The sequence below is a fragment of the Batrachochytrium dendrobatidis genome, assembly GCF_000203795.2.
Source record: "Batrachochytrium dendrobatidis JAM81 unplaced genomic scaffold BATDEscaffold_19, whole genome shotgun sequence".
In the NCBI taxonomy this organism is placed as follows: Eukaryota; Fungi; Chytridiomycota; class Chytridiomycetes; order Rhizophydiales; genus Batrachochytrium; species Batrachochytrium dendrobatidis.
This window is the reverse complement of record NW_006281117.1, coordinates 42,993-66,051: the sequence shown is the minus strand read 5'-3', so window position 1 is coordinate 66,051 and position 23,059 is coordinate 42,993. Positions and strand designations below refer to the sequence as shown.

At 37.6% G+C, this 23,059-nt stretch overlaps 8 protein-coding genes across 8 annotated transcripts; 6 read left to right on the top strand and 2 right to left on the bottom strand.

The window, feature by feature from the left end:
• Positions 1 to 3,154: 3,154 nt before the first annotated feature.
• BATDEDRAFT_32537 (uncharacterized protein) lies at positions 3,155 to 3,695 on the top strand (the record flags this gene model as incomplete). Its single annotated transcript, XM_006682921.1, has 1 exon — positions 3,155 to 3,695. A coding segment is annotated over exon 1 (205 nt), but the record flags the coding sequence as incomplete, so codon positions are not given.
• A 2,958-nt stretch (positions 3,696 to 6,653) lies between these two features.
• BATDEDRAFT_32535 (uncharacterized protein) lies at positions 6,654 to 7,472 on the bottom strand. The gene has a single exon (XM_006682920.1). The coding sequence runs from the start codon at positions 7,202 to 7,204 to the stop codon at positions 7,031 to 7,033; it is 174 nt and encodes a 57-aa protein (XP_006682983.1). The 5' UTR covers positions 7,205 to 7,472; the 3' UTR covers positions 6,654 to 7,030.
• A 697-nt stretch (positions 7,473 to 8,169) lies between these two features.
• Positions 8,170 to 10,629, top strand: BATDEDRAFT_28535 (uncharacterized protein; the record flags this gene model as incomplete). The annotated part of the gene is made up of 6 exons (XM_006682894.1): positions 8,170 to 8,292; positions 8,402 to 8,667; positions 9,084 to 9,187; positions 9,335 to 9,561; positions 9,698 to 9,722; positions 9,875 to 10,629. 6 exons carry the CDS (start codon positions 8,170 to 8,172, stop codon positions 10,627 to 10,629), a joined length of 1,500 nt encoding a protein of 499 aa, XP_006682957.1.
• Positions 10,630 to 12,274: 1,645 nt separating this feature from the next.
• BATDEDRAFT_28534 (uncharacterized protein) lies at positions 12,275 to 14,095 on the top strand (the record flags this gene model as incomplete). The annotated part of the gene is made up of 1 exon (XM_006682893.1): positions 12,275 to 14,095. The coding sequence occupies one exon, from the start codon at positions 12,275 to 12,277 to the stop codon at positions 14,093 to 14,095; it is 1,821 nt and encodes a 606-aa protein (XP_006682956.1).
• Positions 14,096 to 14,528: 433 nt separating this feature from the next.
• BATDEDRAFT_28533 (uncharacterized protein) lies at positions 14,529 to 17,721 on the top strand (the record flags this gene model as incomplete). Its single annotated transcript, XM_006682892.1, has 7 exons — positions 14,529 to 14,627; positions 14,700 to 14,822; positions 15,081 to 15,416; positions 15,454 to 15,761; positions 15,874 to 16,469; positions 16,504 to 16,569; positions 17,408 to 17,721. 7 exons carry the CDS (start codon positions 14,529 to 14,531, stop codon positions 17,719 to 17,721), a joined length of 1,842 nt encoding a protein of 613 aa, XP_006682955.1.
• Positions 17,722 to 18,200: 479 nt separating this feature from the next.
• On the bottom strand, positions 18,201 to 18,988 carry BATDEDRAFT_32532 (uncharacterized protein). Its single transcript, XM_006682919.1, has 2 exons — positions 18,952 to 18,988; positions 18,201 to 18,929 (listed from the first exon to the last, which is right to left on the bottom strand). The coding sequence occupies exon 2, from the start codon at positions 18,695 to 18,697 to the stop codon at positions 18,281 to 18,283; it is 417 nt and encodes a 138-aa protein (XP_006682982.1). The 5' UTR covers positions 18,698 to 18,929; positions 18,952 to 18,988; the 3' UTR covers positions 18,201 to 18,280.
• Positions 18,989 to 19,222: 234 nt separating this feature from the next.
• Positions 19,223 to 20,124, top strand: BATDEDRAFT_92756 (uncharacterized protein; the record flags this gene model as incomplete). The annotated part of the gene is made up of 2 exons (XM_006682948.1): positions 19,223 to 19,457; positions 19,496 to 20,124. The coding sequence occupies 2 exons, from the start codon at positions 19,223 to 19,225 to the stop codon at positions 20,122 to 20,124; spliced, it is 864 nt and encodes a 287-aa protein (XP_006683011.1).
• Positions 20,125 to 21,055: 931 nt separating this feature from the next.
• BATDEDRAFT_28530 (uncharacterized protein) lies at positions 21,056 to 22,433 on the top strand (the record flags this gene model as incomplete). The annotated part of the gene is made up of 2 exons (XM_006682891.1): positions 21,056 to 21,152; positions 21,526 to 22,433. The coding sequence occupies 2 exons, from the start codon at positions 21,056 to 21,058 to the stop codon at positions 22,431 to 22,433; spliced, it is 1,005 nt and encodes a 334-aa protein (XP_006682954.1).
• Positions 22,434 to 23,059: the final 626 nt, after the last annotated feature.

Sequence of the window (23,059 nt, the reverse complement as noted above, 5' to 3'; positions counted from 1 at the left end):
AACAACATCATTGATGGTCAATACACACAAGTATTGTTGATGTACACTTTGAGTTCCAAGACTGTAATTTTTGTAGCGGGAAAGTCGTTGGAAAGTTGTACATTGAATTGCACTGTTTTGAGCTCCACTTTAAACATCTGTTCAGCAATCAATTCATACTTTTGACAAGCTCATGTATGAATGATGGTTTATCAGTGTTTTTATCAAGACACGGTAAATTGGTTCATGATCAATGATTTGAGTTGGTTTCAATGTTACTGCATTCATGACATTGAGTGCATCTGAAACAGCAACATCATCACTTGATTCGAGTTTCAAACGATAATTATTGACTGTGTTGGTCAAACTGCAGATTCACTGCTATTGGATTCAGACTCTGTAGCAAGACTTTCTGTGTGATGAAACAGCATTTGAAACTGCACCAATCGTTTGATTTCCAATAATATGAGCATCATCCATAATAATATCATCAGCGGTTTGTGGTTCAGCATTTACCATTATACGAATCCAGTGAATGTGTTGATTGTAGGTTTGTAAACAGAGGCTACAAGCCAGCAGTGACATCGTTTGCAGACTTTTGATTTTGAAAGCATTCATAATTTCTGGTATGTTACTATCATACAGCAAGGCACATTGCAGTTGCTCAATTTGTCGACTTTTATTGGCAACATATTATGTACCAACCACAAATCTGATATTGCAGACTTGTAGATGCTTAAAAATGGGGTTTCAAATTGACTTTTGAATTTGAGGATTGTGAACATATGATGGCATATTGATGGTTGTCATTATTGGCAAGTGTGTTGCAGTTGATTGAAGATGTGATGGAATGAATCAATATTCGATTGTGTTGTTTATTAACAAGAAAGTGAGTGTGTTTATAAAATGGAAGAAACCAAGAAAGTCATGTGAATTCCAGTTCAAACGTCATTGTTGATGGTTTTTGATTGTTAAACTATTCAGAAATGTCTCACATTCACACACTACTAATGTCTCACACAATGCAAGTCAACACTCTCACACTAGTAATGTCTCACATTAATGAGACATTAATTCTGGTGTAAATTTTGTCATAACTTTTGGAGTTTCGTGATTTGTATAATAAAATGTAATAATAGTAGAGTATAATCTGTAACTGTTGGTAGTTATCAAAAGAGAACAAATCAAAAGTGTAATGGAAGTTGCACTTGAAATCCAAGATCAACAGATCTGGTCTTTTCAAGTATAGTAAAAAGTTGAAATAGTTTGAATAGTTGTTTATTGATAAGAGAATATCTCGGCACCTATAGTAATTAATTGTTTGTCTTGTGATACAAACAAATAACGTGTTTGATAATGAGAGGTTGTAAACGAAAAGTAATTGAGCCAATAGGATTGATTTCTGTAATTAGCCAATTTAATAATAATACTATTTACCCGTTATTTGTGACTCGAATCTCCAAAAATGAGGATAATGAAGTTTGGAGCACATGGATTAGTGGTGATGAAGGGTTTAATTTGGAGATTCAAAGTGTGTGCTTACTAGAATTAGCCTTGCCACAGGCTACCATTTAGGGGTATCCATCTGGATATTCCAATATAAAATTGTCATCAAAATTCAATCAAAATTCAACTTTACTAATTTTATCAAACATGGAGTTGGATGATATCATGAAAGAGTTGATCCAACACCTGGAAGATTTGAAACTGTTAACAACGGATGCTCAACTACACAAGGCTGATGAAATATGGGACAGATTACTTGTATTGATAATGGAGTTGGAAGAACAGAATTACAGTAAGTTTAATAGCCATTGTATTATTGATGAATTCAAGCCATTGCTGACTTTGTGTTGGTTTGAAATGACAGAGTCTACAGATGTAGTGCAGCGCTTACAGAGTATTGGACTGCAAGATATCATAACCAAGTATTTGGAGTATAATCGACCCAGTTTACAGGTATTCATATATTGTAACAATAATGGATTGTTCATGACTAAACTAATCAACATGTGTTGTGTAGATCAAAGTAATGGAGTTTACTGTAGTGTTTTTGAGTATTGTATACTATGATGATGATTTCAAAGTATCACATCGACTAAGCAACCAACTCTCACAACTCATGCAATCACCAAGCCGTCAAGTCAAAATAGCGGCAAGTCATGATTGGTATTGATCAAATGATTGACATTCAACTCATCTAGTGTCAATATGCATATAGGCGATGAAATCATGCACGGAGTTGTTCAGTTATGAACTCTGGAGTGAGGAGAATGGATTTAACATCAAACCAATGGTTGAGATTATTGTTCACGAGTCTGATCAAGAAATGCTCAGATTGGCAATTGACCTGTTCTTGCAAGTTTGTCATGGTATTGACGATGAAAATGTATGTTTGTAATGATACAATATTGGATCAGTTTGTACAGTGTCGAGTCTTGTCATGTTGATTGTATACTTGACATTGAACAATATCATTAGTTTGGCATCGTGGTATTAGGATTTGTTTCACGACTGGAATCATCCGATGGTTCAGTTGCTGTTGGTTTTATCGAAAATCTTGAAGCCATGTATCTGAATATTCATCGTGATAACCCAGTAAAAGCAGTGAAATGTGGTATCATTCCAGCACTGGTCAATACGCTCAGGTATGTGGTGTTATGCATGAATGTGTGTCCAGTCATCACAATTGGTAAATTTGACATGGTTGGATTGACATGACATGAATACAGGAGTGTCGATCAAACAGTGATTGATCAAAGTATTGATACTATTCAGAGTTTATGCGACTATAAAGATTGTGAAATAGTTTCAGCCGAGTTGATAAGGCTGGATTTGATTCAAATGCTTAGCGACTTGTGTACCAAATACAGCAACGACTCTGAACTAAAATCACGCATAATCAAGATAGCAGGAACAATTGCATCCAATATGCGCGACTTTCCTGTATCGCTTGTACGATTGTTGGGTTTTGAGCAATTGACGATATCGATGTGTGATGTCGATATGGGTGGCTCTTTGTACCTGTTTGGATATGTCAACAACATGATTCAGAAATCTACAAACAAGGCCGAGATGATCAAGGTGTTTCGAGAATATGGAATTGTAAAGCAACTCAACACTATTTATTCACGTACAGATGTAGGTTTGTGTGACTATAATGGTAGTAACACTAGTATTGTAAACCTACTCAAAACACTTGTGAATTTTGCCGACAATCATCCCGACAATTCAATACGTACCGAGTTGGAGCAAGGCGGGATATTTGAAAATCTAACGGCTATTCTACAATCGGATGATACTGACTACACAAACAAGAGGGTTGCTGACCAGATCATTGGAACGTGTTTTCAGCATCGGGCTTACACTGCTAATTCGAACATTCGGCCATACAACGACAATGCCGAAATTGATATGAAATCTGGAATGGCCGGATATAAACATGGAGAGGTACGCACACTTGTCGAGATGCAGTATATCCAGTATCTGCAACATATACTTTGCAAACCCATGTGGTGGATCGATATCACAAACCAGCATATTGTGGAGCAATGGAGGGCCGACTCACTCGATCAGAATATATTGCCATCAACATTTAATCTTGCATTGGAACAACTCGAGGTTTTTGTCAAGCAGCTTGTTTGTAGTGGCAGTGATGGATTTGGCACAATTGTCCCAGGACCTGTTGAACTGACGTATATACTGGACAATGGCATACCTGACAATGTACATACGCGATTGATGACAAATGTATCGGATATTGAACATGGATCAAATCACAACACTGGTCAAATGGTGCACAATCTGATTGATGCATCAATGTACAGTGTTGTATATGGACAAACGATGATTGCACCACTGAGGATACGACTCAAATACACCACAATGGTACCATGCGATATATTGTTATCGACTCGACTTGTTTCAGATATGCCCATCATTGACGGCAATTCCGAGTTTATATCACGCAAGTTCCAATGTCTTCCGAGTGAATTCCGTGTCGAACAGGATGGCAGTGTGACCATCAACTCATATATCAACAATCTGAATCCGATATGGCATCGAGACATGTACAAATGCATTGCCAAAATATTCAAATGTTTTGTCCCAATGTTTGAAAGTCTGTTCAGAACGATGAATCCAATGTTCAAGTATATTGATATTCACAATGGCATAAAGGGATATGAACCACCAAGGCATTCAGACTATGATGATATGGAATCAGACACTCGAGTCATTCGTCCCGTGTATGTACCAACACTTCCGGAACATTTTGAACCCAAATATGAATCAGCAAAACCAGTGTCACTGCGTGGTCGTAATCTACAAGTCATTGTCAAACTCACCAACATTCAACTGACACCATCCAAACCTAAATACGACAAGGGAAACTGGCACAATGAAGGTCCAATTAACGAATCGATTGTTGCGATTGGACTGTATTACTACGACGTGGAAAATATCACCACACCCAAACTCGATTTCCGCGAGGCTGTTAGTCGTTTTGATGAAAGAGCATCTGATATGTATTGGAGAGATGTGTATGACATTGATCAAGAATCACCACAGAATCAGTATATAGGATCGCTTGAATTACCAAATGGTCGATGTGCAGTTTATCCCAATCGATACCAGCACAAAGAGCAATCATTTGAACTTGCAGATCCAACTCAACCAGGACACTGCAAGATTCTGACATTTTTTGTAGTGAATCCATCTCGTCGGATTGTTTCGACTGCGCATGTGGCTCCACAACAACCACAATGGTACAACTCGAGTCTTGATAAGGCATGCATACCGCCTGAACTGTGGAATGATATCACGCAGTATATTCAAGGTGTTCAATCACCAACTGAAGCCAAACACTATCGAGATAAATTGACAAGTGACCGAACTCGAATCATAAGAGCATACAACAAATACATATATGAGTGGGTGTATAATCTTGATAATTGGTGATAGATTATGAGGTTGTGATTTTACAACAATGAGTTGCAATGCCAGTCAGATCTATGCAATTGAATAAATTGAATGAATTGAATCAATCATGACAGTGATTGTTGATTATATTGACTGATTGTGTACAATTGATTGATACAAGTGATATGGATGCATCATTTGGTGTTGTTGAATCAGATCATTGCTTGATTCTGTCAATGTGATCAAATGGATTACTACAAAACTGTACATGCTCAAGTTGAATCAAGTATTGAATCGAGTATTGGATTGATATTTACACACAACCACAATTACAACCACAATTGCAATCAACACAGTCTGAATATTAGACATTTGAACATCACATATCGAGTTGTGGATAAATGCGAGTTGGCATATTGGACTGTTTTTGTAGTTTATTAATGATTTGATTCACGACTGTTTGAATTCAAGGCTCAATATGGATTACAACTGGATTGTCGTTGTTTCCATTTAGGATGACAAATCTGTCAATGTGTTGATTGATTCCTAGTCCATTGTCCAAATAATAATCAATTCCACCAGCAATAGTGTCCGTCACATTCGAGTTGTTGGGAAATACTTTTGATAGTTTTGGTTAGATTGAACAGTCTGGTTTAGTCAAGTAAACCAATATCTCCATAAACATGTGCTGTAAAGTTGTTTCATTTGGAAAACCGCATGACGAAACAGATTCCAATACATTGGTCGATATTGATGAGACAACATTGCGTATGAGTTTTTGAAGAGACAAATGTTGTGATGGGAAGCAGTTTGTGAATGTCCATTTGAATAGTATTTTTTGACCAACAGCAAAGTAAAAGCAAGTTCAAGGTCGGACGACTCCATCAATATTCCAGCCTTTTGAGTGATGAATAAGATTCCATATTTTGCTGGTTTTCCAAGTTGTCCAATCGATGATTTTTGTCAGACATTTCTTGAGTAACAGTTTAAAACCATTTCTAATCAGATCTGAATGGTCGCTTCCAAAACAACGAGTCATATCCAACATGGAATCGTTTGATAGACAGTATTGTAGTAGATCTGCTCGAGTGGGTTCAATGTTGTTTAGACATTGTGTTTTTAGATCATCAATCGACACACACAGCGCACCAACAAGACCATCACATTCCGTTACAAGAACATGTTTCAAGGTCTCATTGTTCATGTTGTTTGGCAACCCAATAACGAGTAAATTCATGGAATTCATGGAATTCACAGAGTTTGGCTGGAATAAGTAGAAAGTCACTTTTCAAGACCTGAAAGACTACCGAGTTCAACAGGACTTGAAATTCCTCCAACAAAAAGATGGTTTGATGCAATGATAAATCGCATGCTTAATGACAACCAACTCAGCGATGCTTTGATTAAAAGTCTCCATAAACTTGTGTCTTGTAATTACTGTTGAGCATCATCAAGAAACAACAGTTTTACTTTTTCCAATTCTATCCGTTGTTGTTTGGAACAATCAATGCATTTCCAACAAAAGTGTCGTGCAATCTTGTCCAAGAAACAAATCCAAATGACATTTGTTTGAAACTATGTTGATACATATTAATGAATATAGGTTTTGCAGAATCAGATGAACAAGTCAATATGACAAACCGATACTCAAACCAAGTATGTGAGTTTGTCAAGTTGATCAGGTCTTTTGAGATGATTTGTAGAAACATTGATACCATTGATCTGGATAGTTTTCTTGAAATAATTGTATGAATCAGTGATTGTTGGGTTTGAGCCAACATCATTCTTGGATTTGATGATGAGTGGACTGGATCCAACAGTCCCATTTGCTACAAGTGCAGCAAGCGAGTCCCATGCGTTGTAGTTGGTCTCGACTTGATCCATCACAGAGTGGATATTCAGTTAGTGTATCGACCAAAAGTGATCCTGTCTTGTAATCTGCGACCAAGCCAACAGGTTCTATTGCTGAACAACAGCCTGTTGTTGACTTGGTCGCAACCACCATCATTGAGACAACTAAAAGGCTTGTTGGTATTCCAGTTGACCATCAACTTCTTACTTTCCACTTTGTTGTTGATGGAGTGGAAATAACTTGCAATTCATGGTATTGTCTTGCTGTTCTTGGACTAGATCAAACCACTGAAACTGATCCACTCATCAAATACAACAGTGATATGTCTGTTAAACTCTGTATCATCGACACTAGACACTGTAATGGACATGAACTCACTTTACAAACCACTCTTGTGAACCTTGTCCAGTCAATACACTTGTATGATGAACACAACTGTTGTGTGTCCAACATTCAATCAAAACCATTCATCTGGATCAAACCATCATGAACATCGACATCAAAGACATTGTCACAATCCCTAATGTTTTGTATTCAAAAGTCTATTCTGGCAACATACAAATCGGAATAGAAATGCCAATCGACAGACTGACAACTACACAATATTGTCATGATCGGTGTCAGTGGATGTGAACAACAACCTGCTATGGTTTGTGTCGATATTGTGTATTTGACTGTTTTATCGACCTGATTTCAGTGCAATGATTGACAAGTTGGCACAGTTGGCACCTGCCAAAAAGACGGACAAGAATCAAGCAGTCTTTGAATACCAATCTAAAAGACTGATCCAGTGTTTGATTTCTGCTCGTATATTTGTTCTGAAAACACTCTGTGAAACAAATCCCGATCTCAAGCCTTTTACATGGCTATGCATTCAAACAAGTATACAAACTGGTGTACTCTTTTGTAAAATATTCGATCATCTATCTAAGCTTCCTTGGTCTGCGTTTGGTAAAGTCTATCAACAGTTGAAATCATGGTTCCTAAAAGACGGTCGTGTTATATTTGACGAATCGCAGCATATGTTAAGTCTTTTAAAGTCGGACTATCGTTCAACAAAACTGCATCAACACTGCTGGACAATTTGATTCTCCTCGGTCGTTGTTTTCGTTTTTGACCAGAACTATTATCCAAGATGGCTTCAACAATATATGGTGCGGAACACAAATGCGAATCTGCACCATGGACTTGACATACTCTGCTGCTGGACTCAAACCAGATAATATATTGATATTCACCGACTTCAACTACTTGAAATCATCTGATATTTTCAAACTACTATTGATGTGTCAAAGAATATTGACCTTCAAGAAATCTCACAGTCTCTTCAAGGCCGTCCAAGACTTTTTGTTTCATTTTTACACAAATTGATTGATTCGACTGACATCAATGATTGTTATCGCGGCTATATACATGAAATGACGGCAAAATCTGGCATGTATTTGCCCCATTCATCATTTCACTGTTTCTGGGAGGATCGAATTGACTGGATTACCAAACCCATTGAAAATGCCGACTATTGTGTTGTTGAAACTAGATTGGTATTGGAGATACTTGTCCATCCACTTATTGATCCAAATCTCAGATCTGATTGTTTCCCTTGTGTATTTTGTTAAACAGTCATACACACTACTTGTTTAAACGTATTAGTTTGCAGCAACTATTGCAACTATTACAACTGCTACCCATATTATTGTTATCAAGTTTCGAGATCAACTCGTTTTACATTTCCATTTCCATTCATTTCCTGACACCCTACAAATACCAATAATGAGCTCACTGTGGTCCCGTCTCAACATCCTATCGGCTCTTTCTCCAAAACAGTCTTGCCGTAGTGTGCAAAACACTATTCCCCAACCAACCAATGCTTGTGAAAATGCACCACACCTTGCCGAAGCAAGCATGAATCCAGAAAGGTATGCAGTACAGTATTTGTATTATAGTTGTGCATCTGAATATTGTATTTTGGTTACACAACACATTGCTAACATGACTGTTTACTTGCATGTGTATTATTTACGATTTGATGATTGCATTTACGGTATTTTGGGATGGACTCGAAACGTTGCCGAATTTAATTTTGTTGATTCGACTCCGACTACGCGACTTTGATGGTAATGATTTTGACTGTTTTTGATGCTATCTAATGTCATTGAACGTCATTCGATGTGCATCAATTGTGATTTGAATTGGTTGGTATGCTGTGCTGGTTGATTATTATTTGGGATTGAATTGGTTGATGCCTAATTTGATTTATGGGACAATGGGTTGAATGCTACTTTAAACTTTTACTGTTGTTTGTGCATAATTTTGTAATGTTGTGATTGACTAGTTCAAATCAGGAAAACATATATACTGATATGTATACATCCAGCCCAATCAGTGCAATCAGTACAATCAGTGCAATCAATGATCCAAGAATCCCTGCTTCACCAAGTAAGTGTGTGATTTTTGTATCAATTTCTCACGAGTTTTGGATGTGAATGCATGTATTGTGGATTGTTTAGGTTGTAGTGTGTTGATGGTAACTATACTGATTATATTGACTGATGGATTGATTGTTTTAAAATATTTACATTATAGTCTCATCCTTGATTGAGGCAGTTAGGATACTGCAGTCTGGAAAGCAATGTGACTCTACAGTATCAACCATATATACTGCAGAGTCCATTGCACCAGATTCAGCAGTGACTGGTCATTCATCAGGACCCGTTGAGCATTATACCGATGCTCAAGCATCTATGCTGTCATACAGCTATGCTAAACGGGTTTTGGCGTGTGACAAACCGCCTTTTGAAACTCGGTATAAAGTAAGTTGGTTGTATTAGTATAAATCTTGGGTTTAGCTTTGAAATTACACAAGCTGTGCTGGATTGATACAACTGTATAGTTATGGTTGACTAATGTTTTATTTATTGGTATGTGTCAACTATTTATATTTGACAGGCTGACCAGATGATGTACACAAGCAGTAAGCTTCCCGGTGAAGCTGATAGATTGAGGATGTGGCAGCTCATGTCATGACTGAGTGATTCTATCAGTCTCTGTGAGTATGTGCGCGAGTTACAAGTTTCTGGTTCAACAATCGTTGATAACAAAACATCCATTACAGTCAAAAATAAGACCCAATCACGGTACTCAACCAGATCCTGTTCAGTGTTTGCAGTCTCTGCAGTGGTGACTGGACCAAACTCATGATTGCTGAAAACATGGCAAGATCACCGCATCAATCAACCAGTACCGTTTCCTCGACCACCCAATGCATCCGTGACAAATGTAAGGTGCTTTCGATTGATCCAGACAGTGCATCTGCGTCTGATGCAACTCGACTGGTATATGTAGTTGGATCTGTGGGCATGCGATTGATCAACAACGATTTGTCAGTGTACACGCAGACCAACAATTTGCGTGGTATCAGTCCAATCCAAACTACTGGCAGGGCAACTCGAGGTAATATGAACTCGATTGGAAACGTTGACTTTTTCATATCGATGGACGAGATGCTACAAACAGTCACATACCTCACCATGCAAGTTGTATCCTTGAAAACTGATCTGATCGCTGTGACTAGCGCATTTGGTCAGTTGCAGAGCCAAACCAATGACATTGTTGTCATGATGACCAAACACGACAATGTCATTCGATCATTACTGGGACAGATCTTGGTCAAACTGGACTCTGGTTGCTCACCAACACATGCAGTTGTTATACCAGTTGTGGTATTCGAAACCATTTCCACGACTGTGGACATCATCGCAACAGTGACTGTGTTTTGTCCACAAAGTCAATTCAAGTTGTTTATATGCAACAACAGCACGTTGCACACACACGCAGACTGTCGATACGGAATGCCAAGCAACAATCGACTTATTCCGTAGTCGTGCAATTGTTGACATAAATGCCATTGCGGTCAATGCTGTATCGACTGGTGTCAAACCTTGAATGAATGCTGCAACTCGCATTTGTTTATTGCGTTTTGCATCGAATGCAATGTGCACACTCAATAAACTTTGTGGTATTCTGGTCACATTCCGTATCAATCTGCAACGGATTACCAACATCCATACAATCAACAACACGATCAGATTATTAGTGGATCAATATATTGCTGTCAAACTTGTAGCCATGACACAACTCGGTACAAATCAGGTCAAGTTTGATCCAGAAACTCCAATAAAAAACATCAACCCGACCACTGAGCTGGCTGCTCGTTGATGATTTGCTGATTATGTGGGTTTATTGTTGATGGACAAGCGTGTAAACTGTCGTACACGCAATTTATACTGCGAGTTGATGGTCAAGTCTGACAATCTGCATTCGTGAACTTGTGTGCAAGCAGTGTTTTGTTGGATCTCAAACATCCTGCAACTCGCACAGTTGTTTGCACAGCTGCTCGTCTATCAATCCAACTGGATCTGCAACTCTGTCAAGCAAATCCCTAGTGCAGCCTGCTGATGTTGATGTGACTACAATAAACACGAAACTCACCGAAATAACACTTGCTGATCTGACAGGTCAATGAGTGACACTAACCATTAATACCAAATAAACAACGTTTTGAATCAACAATCAACTGTCATGACAATTGGTAACATTCGTGGTCATTTGGCATTCATCTCAAACCATCACATCAAACACATTTCCAAAATCGATTGCTGGACAACTCAACTCGGTGCACGAGTCCGCATTACTGTGCCAAAGTTAAACATTGGTAATGTGAAATATCATAAATAACGAGATATTTCAGAGACTCATACACGACGCATATATGTTTGAGGCGATGTCTATCGCAGCCATCACTTGTGCAATAACAAGAGACTTTCTCAGCTATGACGTCTAATTCACGGATACGCATAACCGTTATCCACATTCTTATAAAATGATCAATGTTTTCTTTTATCAATAAACAACACAATTAACTCATTGGTTCATTCCTTCATTCTCATCTTTTACTTTTGTGATATTCCTCCAAAACTATACTACATTAATATGTTGTCATACGTCCAAGAACAACAGTATTGTCAAGGTGTGATGTTGGCAACTACACACAACTTGACATGAATGACAATGTTGATATCGAGACTGTCAATGTATTACAATGTATTGGTCAACAGTGACTGTAATCAATGACAATATTGCAGTCAATTCAATCCAATTGTTGATTGGAACAATCATTATTCACTTGTCAGATTCAGCATGTAAATGAATGTTTTGTAGCGTATTTACCAATCCAACAATTGACTGATTAACAATAATTGAATATTAAAATGTTGAATAAAAGACTCGAGTCATTATATGAATGACGTAATCAATTGAGTTGAGTTGAATTGACACTCGATTGAACAATACAAATAATCACATGACAAATGTTTAAACACTATTCAAAGTGTGAATTTGTCTCACATTGTTCACGTGATATCGAGTTTTGAATGTGAGACAAATTCACGTTTTGATCTTTTTTTGTCATTTCATTGTTTCACTTCACTTTATTCTATTCTATTCCTTTCCTTCATAAACTCCAAAATGACCAGGCTTTATATTCAATACCTTGAAAACACTCCGGTATCATTATTTACTCAAAAGTTGCCTGTCCCTGAAGGAGAAGAGCCTAATATTTCTGACCTGGTTGCTGCTTTCCAAGCACTTCCCAACTCTCCTCTTGCTTCTGCTTTTGTTGGAGACCTCACTCTCCATTATGTGGTGGATGGTCCAGCCATTGCTGGGAATACTCTATTAACCTCCATTCAAAATCATCTTGGTTCTTACGACCATCCACTTGTCATTAAATCCAAGAGTGGTACTGGTCAAAGTCTTGTTAATCGTCTTACAGTAGACGGTAAAGCACAAAATTCGATGCTGCCATTTAAGCTTTCTTGCAACCCTCTTGCTTATCTAAATGTTCAATATGTCCGGTTTGGTTATTGTAAATACCTTGCCGATACGTTGGGTGTACAATTGAACTTTGATAATCTTCCTCGTCGTGATTATGATGTGAACTCTGATTTTTTTCGTCAGATAATGGGAGCGCTTCTTAAAAAGGGGATTAAGCGTGTGGTATTTGATGAATCACAAAGACACCTTGGACTCATTGAATTCATTGTCAAGGAAGGTGCTAAACGACCTCACTTTATAATAACGGGAACTCCTCCTCATGGAAAAAACGCAATTGATTACGGAGGCAGCGCTTCAGCAAGAATGGCAGGGGTCAATTTATCGGATCTAAGACCTCCGGAAGTTAAACAACTGATACGAGCTATATTCCAAATTGACGACGTAAGCTCCATCTGTGTTCTGAACTTTTGGACTGTCTTTGGTGGCGATCCGTATCTTTACCAACTCTTTGCAAAAGACATGCTTGCTCAATTGGATGACGATACCAGATCCAAAATTGCTCTTGGCGAGAAATTTCCACAGGATTTACTACATAAGTGTATCGATGAAGCCAGAACAGCTCTTCGGGAAAGAGGCATCAGTGCTGATTTACTCAACGCGATTCCAACAACTGGTGTCAGCAAGATGGCTATTCAGCAAGATCTTCAAAAAGATGTTTCTCAACTGGTGAGACGAGGACTCTTGAAAGAGATTCCGTATTTCTCAGACTCTAAAAAATTTCGAATTTGTTGGACTGACTACAACGAAGGACCTAACATTGTTGAAAAATCTTGGGCTCGATGCCGGGGGTACGCAATGGAAAATATTATTTGTAGCTTTGTAGGAGAGGCTCTTTTTCGTAAACTTGGAGATATTCTTAACCTCCCGAGTAATCGCTATGAATTATATGAATATTTTTACGATGGAACTGATGCTGATATACTTCTTCGTGAAAGGACACCTTCTTCGGGTGATATTGACAAAACTTGGAAGCGGCATTGGGTTGTTTTTAACATCAAAACCAGCAGTGATGCTCTCTTGAATACTGATTCCGTGCAAAAGTTCTCTGGGTTGTGCAAAGTTATTTCTATGAAGGAAAATGACCTTTTGGATAAGTGTTCATTGATTCTCGTGGCTGCTCAAATAGATGAAGCAACAAAAGAAAAGTTGTTGGTAACCTGGGAAGACTTTAATGTTCTCGGTGTCTACGATTTGGATTATTTATTTAGCAAGGTACCTGAACCCGCTGTCAAAACTAAGCATAATTTGCTTGTAGTCGAACAAACGATTGAAAAGGAAATAATTGAAAAGACGCAACACGATACGATTTCTTTGTCTGGTAGATATCGATGCGGCAAGACTACTTTTTTGAAAGAATGTTATGGCGAAGATAATGGTTGTATTTTTGTTGAACTTCCGGAATCCAAGATACAACCGCTTTCCTTGGAATTGAAACGAATTGAATGTAATTAATATACCAAAAGAAATGAGATTTTATCCATATTTCATCTACTTTGATTTTGAAACTTGGTTGAAATCAGTCAAATCTACGACCAACTTGAAGCTCATTCATTGAAACACACAAACTTTTGAGCACAAGTTTCATTGGAAGTGAAGAAAACAAGGCTCAATTCATCCCAGTTGAAGGTACAATTGAAGAAGCTTTGGATATAGTAATGACAAATGGATCAAATACAACACAAATATCTGCAATTGTTGTATTCAAAGTATTCTCGGTTCTTTGGAATGATGGCCAGTTTGGACGATGCAAAGGTTCAGAAACGATTAAGATTACAATTACTTGAATGGCTTGGTGTTCTTCCTATTTATGGCTTCAATAGCTCATCATATGACATTAACATCATCAAGAAATACCCTCCACAAGTCTTGAAACACTCTAAAAAACATGGAAATGTATCCAAATGCGAAAAGCTTTGAGATTAATTCAATTGAAGGAGAATTAGATCGTAATATTGAACAATGCGAAAAGATTGAACGATACAATGTTGATGGCTACGATGAAGAATCAAACACAATCTATGACTTTTTGGGATGCTTCTTCCACTGATGTAGAAAGTGTCACAAATCAGAAGATATCAATCCTTTAACTGGAGATACGATGAACATATTGTATGAAAAAACAGCAAACAAGGAATCAGCTCTCAAACAATGGGATATACCACAAGATCAATTTGGGGTTGTGAGTTTCATTCAGCTGAAAACGGTCAAGTGAATGACATTATTAAATGTAACAAATACCGAATGATATCAAATGGATCGTTTGCTTTTAACGACATTCTTGCTTTTCAACCACCAAATACTTTATTTGACAAGTTCTTGAAAATGTTTGACACACAATCACAAATGGGAATATTTCCACATAAAGTAACTCGGAATTTATCGAAATACATTGATGAACATCCAGATTTGACACAATATTCTGATAATGTCATTCAAGCTCTTAAAACACTCACATATTCCATCCAAAAAGTGGTTTTACAACAATCTAAAGGGAGAATCAGTTTCATCAAACGATTATAATGAAATGGTATTCACTCACACCAACCTGTACGATTTGCTGAACGACTACAACAATTTGGATGCGAAACCAGGTGTAGAAGCGACAAAGAAGCTGGGTAATTTCTTTCAGTCGTTGAATCTTGATATCCACAAAAACGGCATCTTTGTTCCTAGACTCACTCTTAAATATCTCTGGCACACAAAAAGCAAAGACTGCGAGTTTCAGTTATTCAAAGGGAATGACGAATTGTACCACAAATACAGAGATAATCTGGTTGGTGGTCCAAGTATCGTATTTTATCATTATCAAGAAAAAGACGACCAGAATTAGAAAAGGAAAGCTTTGTCAGGGAATACTTGGATATGATACCAATGCTTTATATCTGTGGGCGATAAGTCAAGATATGCCGTGTGGTGAGCACCAAGTAGTTCAAGTCTATCCCGATATTCTGAAAGATGTCTTGGATAACACGTTCTTTGGAATGATAGAATGTGATATTGCTGTTCCTGAACATTTAAAGGAATGCTTTGCTGGAATGCCTCCTATTTTCAAGAATGTTGAGATTACATGCAATGATTTAAGCTTTGACACAGGCACATGCCAAACCAGATTACAAAAGTAACAGATTAGTTGAAAGTATGTTTGGTGAGACGATGATGTTTGCTACTAAACTGCTGAAATGGTATCTTGAGCATGGATTGGTTGTTTCAAATATTACTTTTACTGTAAGATACATACTTAAAGCACCTTTCAAGTCGTTTTCTGAGCAAGTATCAAATGAAAGAAGAGTCCGAGATACAAGTCCTGGTTATAAATTACGTGGAGAAATGATGAAATTGATGGGAAATTCATCTTATGGTAAATCTATAACGAATTTCTTGAAGCACGAAACAGCCAAGATTGTTACTGGAGATAACTACATCAAAAACATCAGAAGGAATAATTACATTGAACATCAAGACATGAACAAAGGATGCGAGTTTCGTTTCAAAAAGATGTCGTTCAAACAAAGTTTACCTATTCATATTAGATTTCAAGTGTATCAATTAGCGAAACTACGAATGCTTCAATTTTACTACGACTCTATTGATTATTCCATTGACAAAAGTGATTATCAGTACTGTATGATGGACACTGATTCAGCTTACATTGCTATATCTGATGAATCGTTAGAAGTCATAAAACCAAGCTTAAAAGATGAATTTAAAAAGAATCGGCATCTGTGGTTGGAAAGAGACGATACCATTGAGAATAAGGTGTATGACAGCAGAACACCGGGTCTGTTCAAGTTGGAATATGAAGGAACCTGTATTATATCCTTGGCCAGTAAAATGTACTATTGTGATGAAAACAAATTCAGTTCAAAAGGGAATTAACAAGAAACAAAATGAAATCACAAAACAAAAGTATGTGGATGCTTTAAAAGGTAATTCTACTCAGGAATTTGTTAACAATGGATTCAGAGTCAAGAATAATCAGATGAACATATATTCATTAACCAAGACAGGAGTGAAATTGTTTAATGACAATGGATTCAGAATTGGGTTTCAAACATTTTCAACCAAATTATAAGAAATCATTATCTTGTATTTAGTTAATGGAACAGTTGTATGAATTATACTACAATCCAAAGACAGGACTCCTTTCAGCGCAAAAACTTTATCTGAAACTCGACAAACAAGTGCTAATGAAAACAGTTTAGAATTTTCTTCAAAAACCAAGAAGCGTACCTTCATTTAAGAGTATCAACGTGTATTCTGTAAATGACCAATGGTAGATTGACTTGATTGATCTGTCAAGATATGCCAAGTGGAATAGTGGATACAAATATCTTTGTGTGATTGATGTATTCAGTAGAAGGACATTTGTCGTTGCGATGAAGAAGAAATCAGATAGCACCGAAGCGATGAAGAAAGTATTAGATATAGAAACCCCAATTATTATTCAAAGTGACAATGGAACAGAAATTTTAAACGGAGCATTTCAGCGATTATTGACATCCAAAGGTGTTCGGCATATCACGGTGGAAGTAGGCGACCACAAGCGACAAGGCATAATTGAACGATTCAATAGAACACTAGAGAACATCATTGCTCTTTACCAAGAAGCTCGGCGAACAAATACATATATTGATGTACTGGAAGATATTGTTTACAATTACAACCATACTTATCACCGAGGTATAAATGGTATTCCTCAGCAGTTGTACTTAGGCAATCCATCCACTGGAACAATGAATGTAAAAATAAAGAAGAATGCTATAGGTGTTGGTGACAAAGTTAGATTGCTAAAAACTAGGCAAGCATTTCGTAAAGGATATGAGCCAAAGTATAGTCACAGTATATATAAGGTCATCAGTGGCAATGGCTATTCGTACTTTATTGCAGATGATGATGGTAATATTCTTCCAAAGGCATACAAATACTATGAACTACAACGTATTGAATCTACCCAAAGGTTTCATACAGAATCTAGACAGAGAGAACCACGAATGACAAATAAGGAGCGTCGAAATAAAAGAGAATTGGAAGAATTGGGTAGAATTAGAGGTCCAGCTTATAAAAACGGAGAACATTAAGCGGAGCTTATTTTCTAAACCAACTGTATAAATGACATTCATTAGTTTCATTAAAACTCGCCAAGCGTACATTCAATGTATTAAGAATTGGGATTCGTATTCACCAGAAGAACAAGAACAACTAAGGAAATGGTACCGAGATTACTATGCTAGAAACAAACAAGCTGAAAGGAAACGATACCGAGACTATTATGCTGCTAATACCGAGGCAGAGAAGGAGAGAGCTAAAAAGTACAAGAAAACTAAACAATCAGAGGACAATGTTTGGCTCAAAAACACACCCGATAATAATGAAATTTTCATAATAAACACAATAGTTGCAGAGATTTTCTATTTACAAGTTAATACAAAAGATACATTAATGTGGTGGAAATAGGTTTGAATGCATCAGTGCTGTCTATCACGAAGATATCAAGGAGTGTACAGCTAGAACTTTTTTCCACTGCGGTGGACATTTTCAGTACTTTGCTCTCCGTGAAAGAAAGTAGCAATGTCAGTTCACCATTGATAGCATTATCATTATCACTGCAGTCTGAAGGAGTCATCGACTGACGAGGAACTACTTGTTGCGAAGGTTTTCCACCGCAGTGGAATTGTGTTCGTTTAAAACATTCATATCGTCGTCATCCATTTCATCATCAACATTCATCCAGTAGTGTTCAGAGTAGAAATCAGAAGAGTCCAAAGCTTGACACTCTGGTGACATAAACCATTCCTTGATTTTTGGAATCATACTTCTGAACACTCTAAAGGACACTGCCAGAGTTTGGAATTTCGGATACTTTGACATAAAGGCATAATACTCCATGTAGTAGTAGTAGTAGGATGATTTGGAGATGCCAAGTCTGCTGTTGACATAGTCCAAGAAGCGTCCCTTGTGCCCATCCCCAAATGTTTCCAGCAGTTTCATCAAGGACCTTGCTATCAGCATTACTTGTTTTGATGCCAGTACATCGGTCGCTTTGAGTTGCTTCATATTCAATCGGATGGATTTCGTCAGCTGGTTTTTGATTTCCTCAGCATCCAACCCAGTAAAGTTGTATGAGGATGACTCATCCAGCACACTGAGAGATTGATGTCGTAGTGTAGCATTTCAATAAGAATGATTTAGACTTTTCAGTGTCTGTTTTGACAGTTTCTGGTGTTCTCATTGAACTGGTCAATTCCCTTCAATATAACCGAACAAACTGGACGTCAATTTGAGTGATGATTGTCCAAGGTTATATTAGGTGCTTCTTGACCCAGTCAGTAAAACGGCTGTAATCACTCATTTGACTCATTTGAAGTGCAGTTGTCATTTTTATACTCAGACACCACTGAAATGTTTTAAAATGTGAACTTTTTTGAATATGAATTAGTCTCAATTCCAATAATACGTCATTCCAAGCAGCCCATTTAACGTCCCTGACCTTGGAATTTTTTTTCTTTCCTTTAAAAAAAACAACAATGTTGAGAATAGTTCGTCACAGCAGCACCCTGGCCAAACTATGGGTGAAACATAATGGCAGTCAAGCCACTCGTGTCTACTGCTGGCTGCTTAAATATCAGTGACCTTGCCAAGGCCATCAAGCAGGAGCTCTCTCCGAAGCTCAACTCCTACTCCTCTGCTCAGCTTACCCTCCACAAGACATCGGATGATACTGCTCTTGAACCTGATCTTCCACTTGCGAGCATTTCCACTGCTGGTCTGTCCGCCAAATTACCTTTGATTGTCAAGACTCTGGAACCCGCGCCGAGTAGCCAAAAACAATCTTCATTCAGGATATTGATGAAGAGTGCTGTCCTTTGGATAGCTTTTCCAAATATCTTGTTGAATCAAATGATGATTTGAAACAGATCCTCGAAGGAAAAGGCTCGGCTCTCTACCAGCTGTTCAATCCCAAGGACAAGATTATCAAGTTCAAGCAGTTGATCAATGGAGAAAAGTACAATGTATATTCTCGCTACGAACGGTCGTTTGCTGACGAAGTACGTTGGCAGCAGAATGAAGACCAAGCTATGGAGGAGGAAACTCACTTGGCCGTGAGGCGATTCCTTGCTACCCATCTTGGTCCTTCAGCTGTAGATATGCCAACGGACATTATGGCTGCAGACGGAAAAACCATTGTCCAGGAGTGGAATGCTGTCTTTAAAGATGGCAATGTCCTGTACTTATGCGAGGCCAAGCATAATATGACCGATAAGCAAGTGAACAAGCTCCCTGCAAGAATTCGCAAGTTCAAGGAGTTTCAAGCCAATGCCCAGCCAGAATTTCGAAATGTCACAAAATATGCTGGGGTGTTGTGTGGTACGTTGTTTCCAGAGGATATTAGAAAGAATGCACACCTTGGATTCATTTGTGTTTATCCATCAGGATATCGTTACGATGTCAAAAAGCCGGAGGATTTCATCATTGAACGTTAATTGTTGTTTGATAATAAAAATAGCTTTACCAAATTTTGAAAATAACAACTGAGTAGTCTTGCATAGAAACAAATATAACAAATTTCAGGCAATTAGATTCTGCTCAGATTCTAAAAGTCAAATTCAGATTCTAATTAGAAACTAAATGCGTTGAATGTCGGAAAGAATTATTTATGACGAAAGTTTGATATGAAATTATTATACTATTAACTTTTGACCATTTCAGCAGAGAATCTCGCCTAAAAACTGGTATCATCGGATGCCCTATATACTACTGACATGGCTCTTATCGATGGGGTTAAACCTGTTTTGATGGAACTGGAATTGATTGAACCATCACTATATCTATCGTATGATGATACTGCCCTCGAGAAATTTGCCAATGCAGTATTTGCTTTTTTGGAAAAGCAATAATTGCTCTATACTGATTTTTTGATAAAGATGGAGTTTGGTTTTAATGCACAAATGATCTGGGTTGGTTCTAGGCTGGTTTATCCTGTTTCGATACTATCAAGTGCTCACCAATGCAGCTAATTCTTTGTACGAATAAAATCAAATATGTTCAACTTTACTTTTACAGTTGTATTTTCAATTAAACTCCACTCTATTGTATCCTAAACTATCAGATATGTTTCCGTTCTAGTTCAAGAGAACAAGATCGCAGGTTTCGAGAATATACTTGTTTTCATTTCAATCACCAGGATACCAGTCAACTTTGTCAGTTCAAATGACCCAATGTTGTCCAGTAAACTGGCACAACCATTTCATAAAGTTGGTTTTATATCATGTATTTTGACATCCTTATTTAATGTTCCATTTTACGTGAATATGTCGGTGATTTAAATCCTATCAACTTGTCCAAACATTGTTTTGCAAACCCTGACAGTATTTCATAGACTACAAAGTTGCATTCACTATAATACGCTAAACCATGAATAACTTGCCAGAACGGGAGTTTTACACCATTGTTGCTGGTGGTGTAGCTCTTGCTGCTAATGCCGGTTTCATCAATGTCGTCTCTATGGCAGGTGTATTTCCAGGCAAGTGCCATGAACCGTGTATCTTGTCGCGCCATCTTCAGTTTGACTTGAATAGATGATTGAAGTCTATCCTATCCTTGCATGTATTTCAATTCATAGTGCACAACACAATATATAGTGTTTATTTACCACTTGAATACATATTTCTTTGACCATTTTGCATATCAAATGCTCCAAACTCGCGTTAGTCTGACTCAAACTATTGATTGCTACAACACGCTTCTTGTATTCTAATGATTTGTTTTCATAATGCTATGGATTGTGTTATTGCAAAACACAATATTTTCTGATACCACAAACCAATTGGTGACTGCTCACTAAAACCTGTTCACATTGACACAATTATCAACTGAACCTATAGGTGTGACGGTCTCTCATGTCACTGGATCGGTTTCTCGGGTTGCTATATCGGCTGTTCAGCAAGACTGGGAAACATTTCTTTTGGTCGTATCTATTATTGTATCATTTACATTTGGATCGTTTATGGCTGGATTTATAGTGGGCGACAACCGATTCAAACTTGGTGCCAATTACGGAATAACACTGTGTATAGAATCTGCTGCGTTGTTTACATCGTTTATGTTTTTGCGTCGAGAGTTGGTATTGGGCGAATGGGCTGCAGCATTTGCTTGCGGATTACAAAACGCAATGGTGACTTCTTACTCTGGGTTGGCTGTTCGCACAACACACATGACAGGAATCGCTACAGATGTAGGAAATATTTTGGGTCAAGCGTGTCGATCCGATACCAAGGCCGAGTTATGGCGTCTCAAAGTTCATGTTCCTATTCTTTTTGGGTTTATTGCAGGTGGCATGTGTGGTCAAATCGCATGGCTTTCTATTCACGAATATGCTCTCCTTGTCCCGTGTATATTCACTGGTGGTGTTGCCGCTTTGTATCTCACTTTACCGTTTATCAAAGATGCGGCAGAACAAATTAAACACGCTCTTCCTCATGAACTCCATTTTATGGACAACTATGAAGGAGATCCTCGGAAATATCAAGAGTATCATAAGGAACAGTTGCTGAAGCAAGTAGATCACTATGCAAAAATTACTGGCAAGAATGTTGATGATGAAATTCGAAGGTTTTTGAATGATATGGTTGGAGACGATGAAATTGAAATGGGAGTATTGAATAGCGTATCCATCAGCAGTACTGGCAAAAGAGATAGTGGATCATCTAGACTGCTCAGTTCAAGACGTGGGCAATCTGCATATGGAGCAACAGATGAAGATGACGACTTACCTAAACAAATAAATATTTAAATTATAATCACATGGATCGAGTTTGATTATCAATCGATTGGTTGGGCATTTCAAGTGATTAAATGGTTTATACAGTCGTATTCACGCAAAATGGATCACCCAATACGAGTGTCAATATATAATAAACTGCCAATCTCATATGATGATTTACATTGCATTTACTGTACAACATTTTCATTGAGCTTTTTTACAAGTCTTTTGGTGATTGGCATGCAGAGTTGCATTCTCAAGACATGCAATTCTTGGTTTCTTGAACTAGAACGTAAACGTATCTGATTTTAGCATACAAATGTTTGTACAGTTTGATTGCCATCAAAACAGTTTAATCTATGCATTGCAGTACATCAATCTGGTGATTGTACAACGTATGACTAACAGAAATGAACAACTATTTCAGTTCAAAACTATCGTTTGTATGATATGATGGATGTTGCATCAGTCAAAAATGTCCATCAAGTCAATCTTCAATATGAGAGTGTAACAAGTATTCAACCAGTGTTTACTACAAACTAAAACAGTCACATTCATTGCAATACCAATACAAAAACATTCCATTTACATCAATATGGTGTAATTAAACAATGATCATTTGATCTGTAGTCAGAATCCAAGTGCATGTTACAACA

Excerpts from the sequence above, each read along its gene's own strand:
- BATDEDRAFT_32535 (XM_006682920.1), bottom strand. The coding sequence starts at position 7,204 with ATGTTGGACACACAACAGTTGTGTTCATCATACAAGTGTATTGACTGG.
- BATDEDRAFT_32532 (XM_006682919.1), bottom strand. The coding sequence starts at position 18,697 with ATGAAGCAACTCAAAGCGACCGATGTACTGGCATCAAAACAAGTAATG.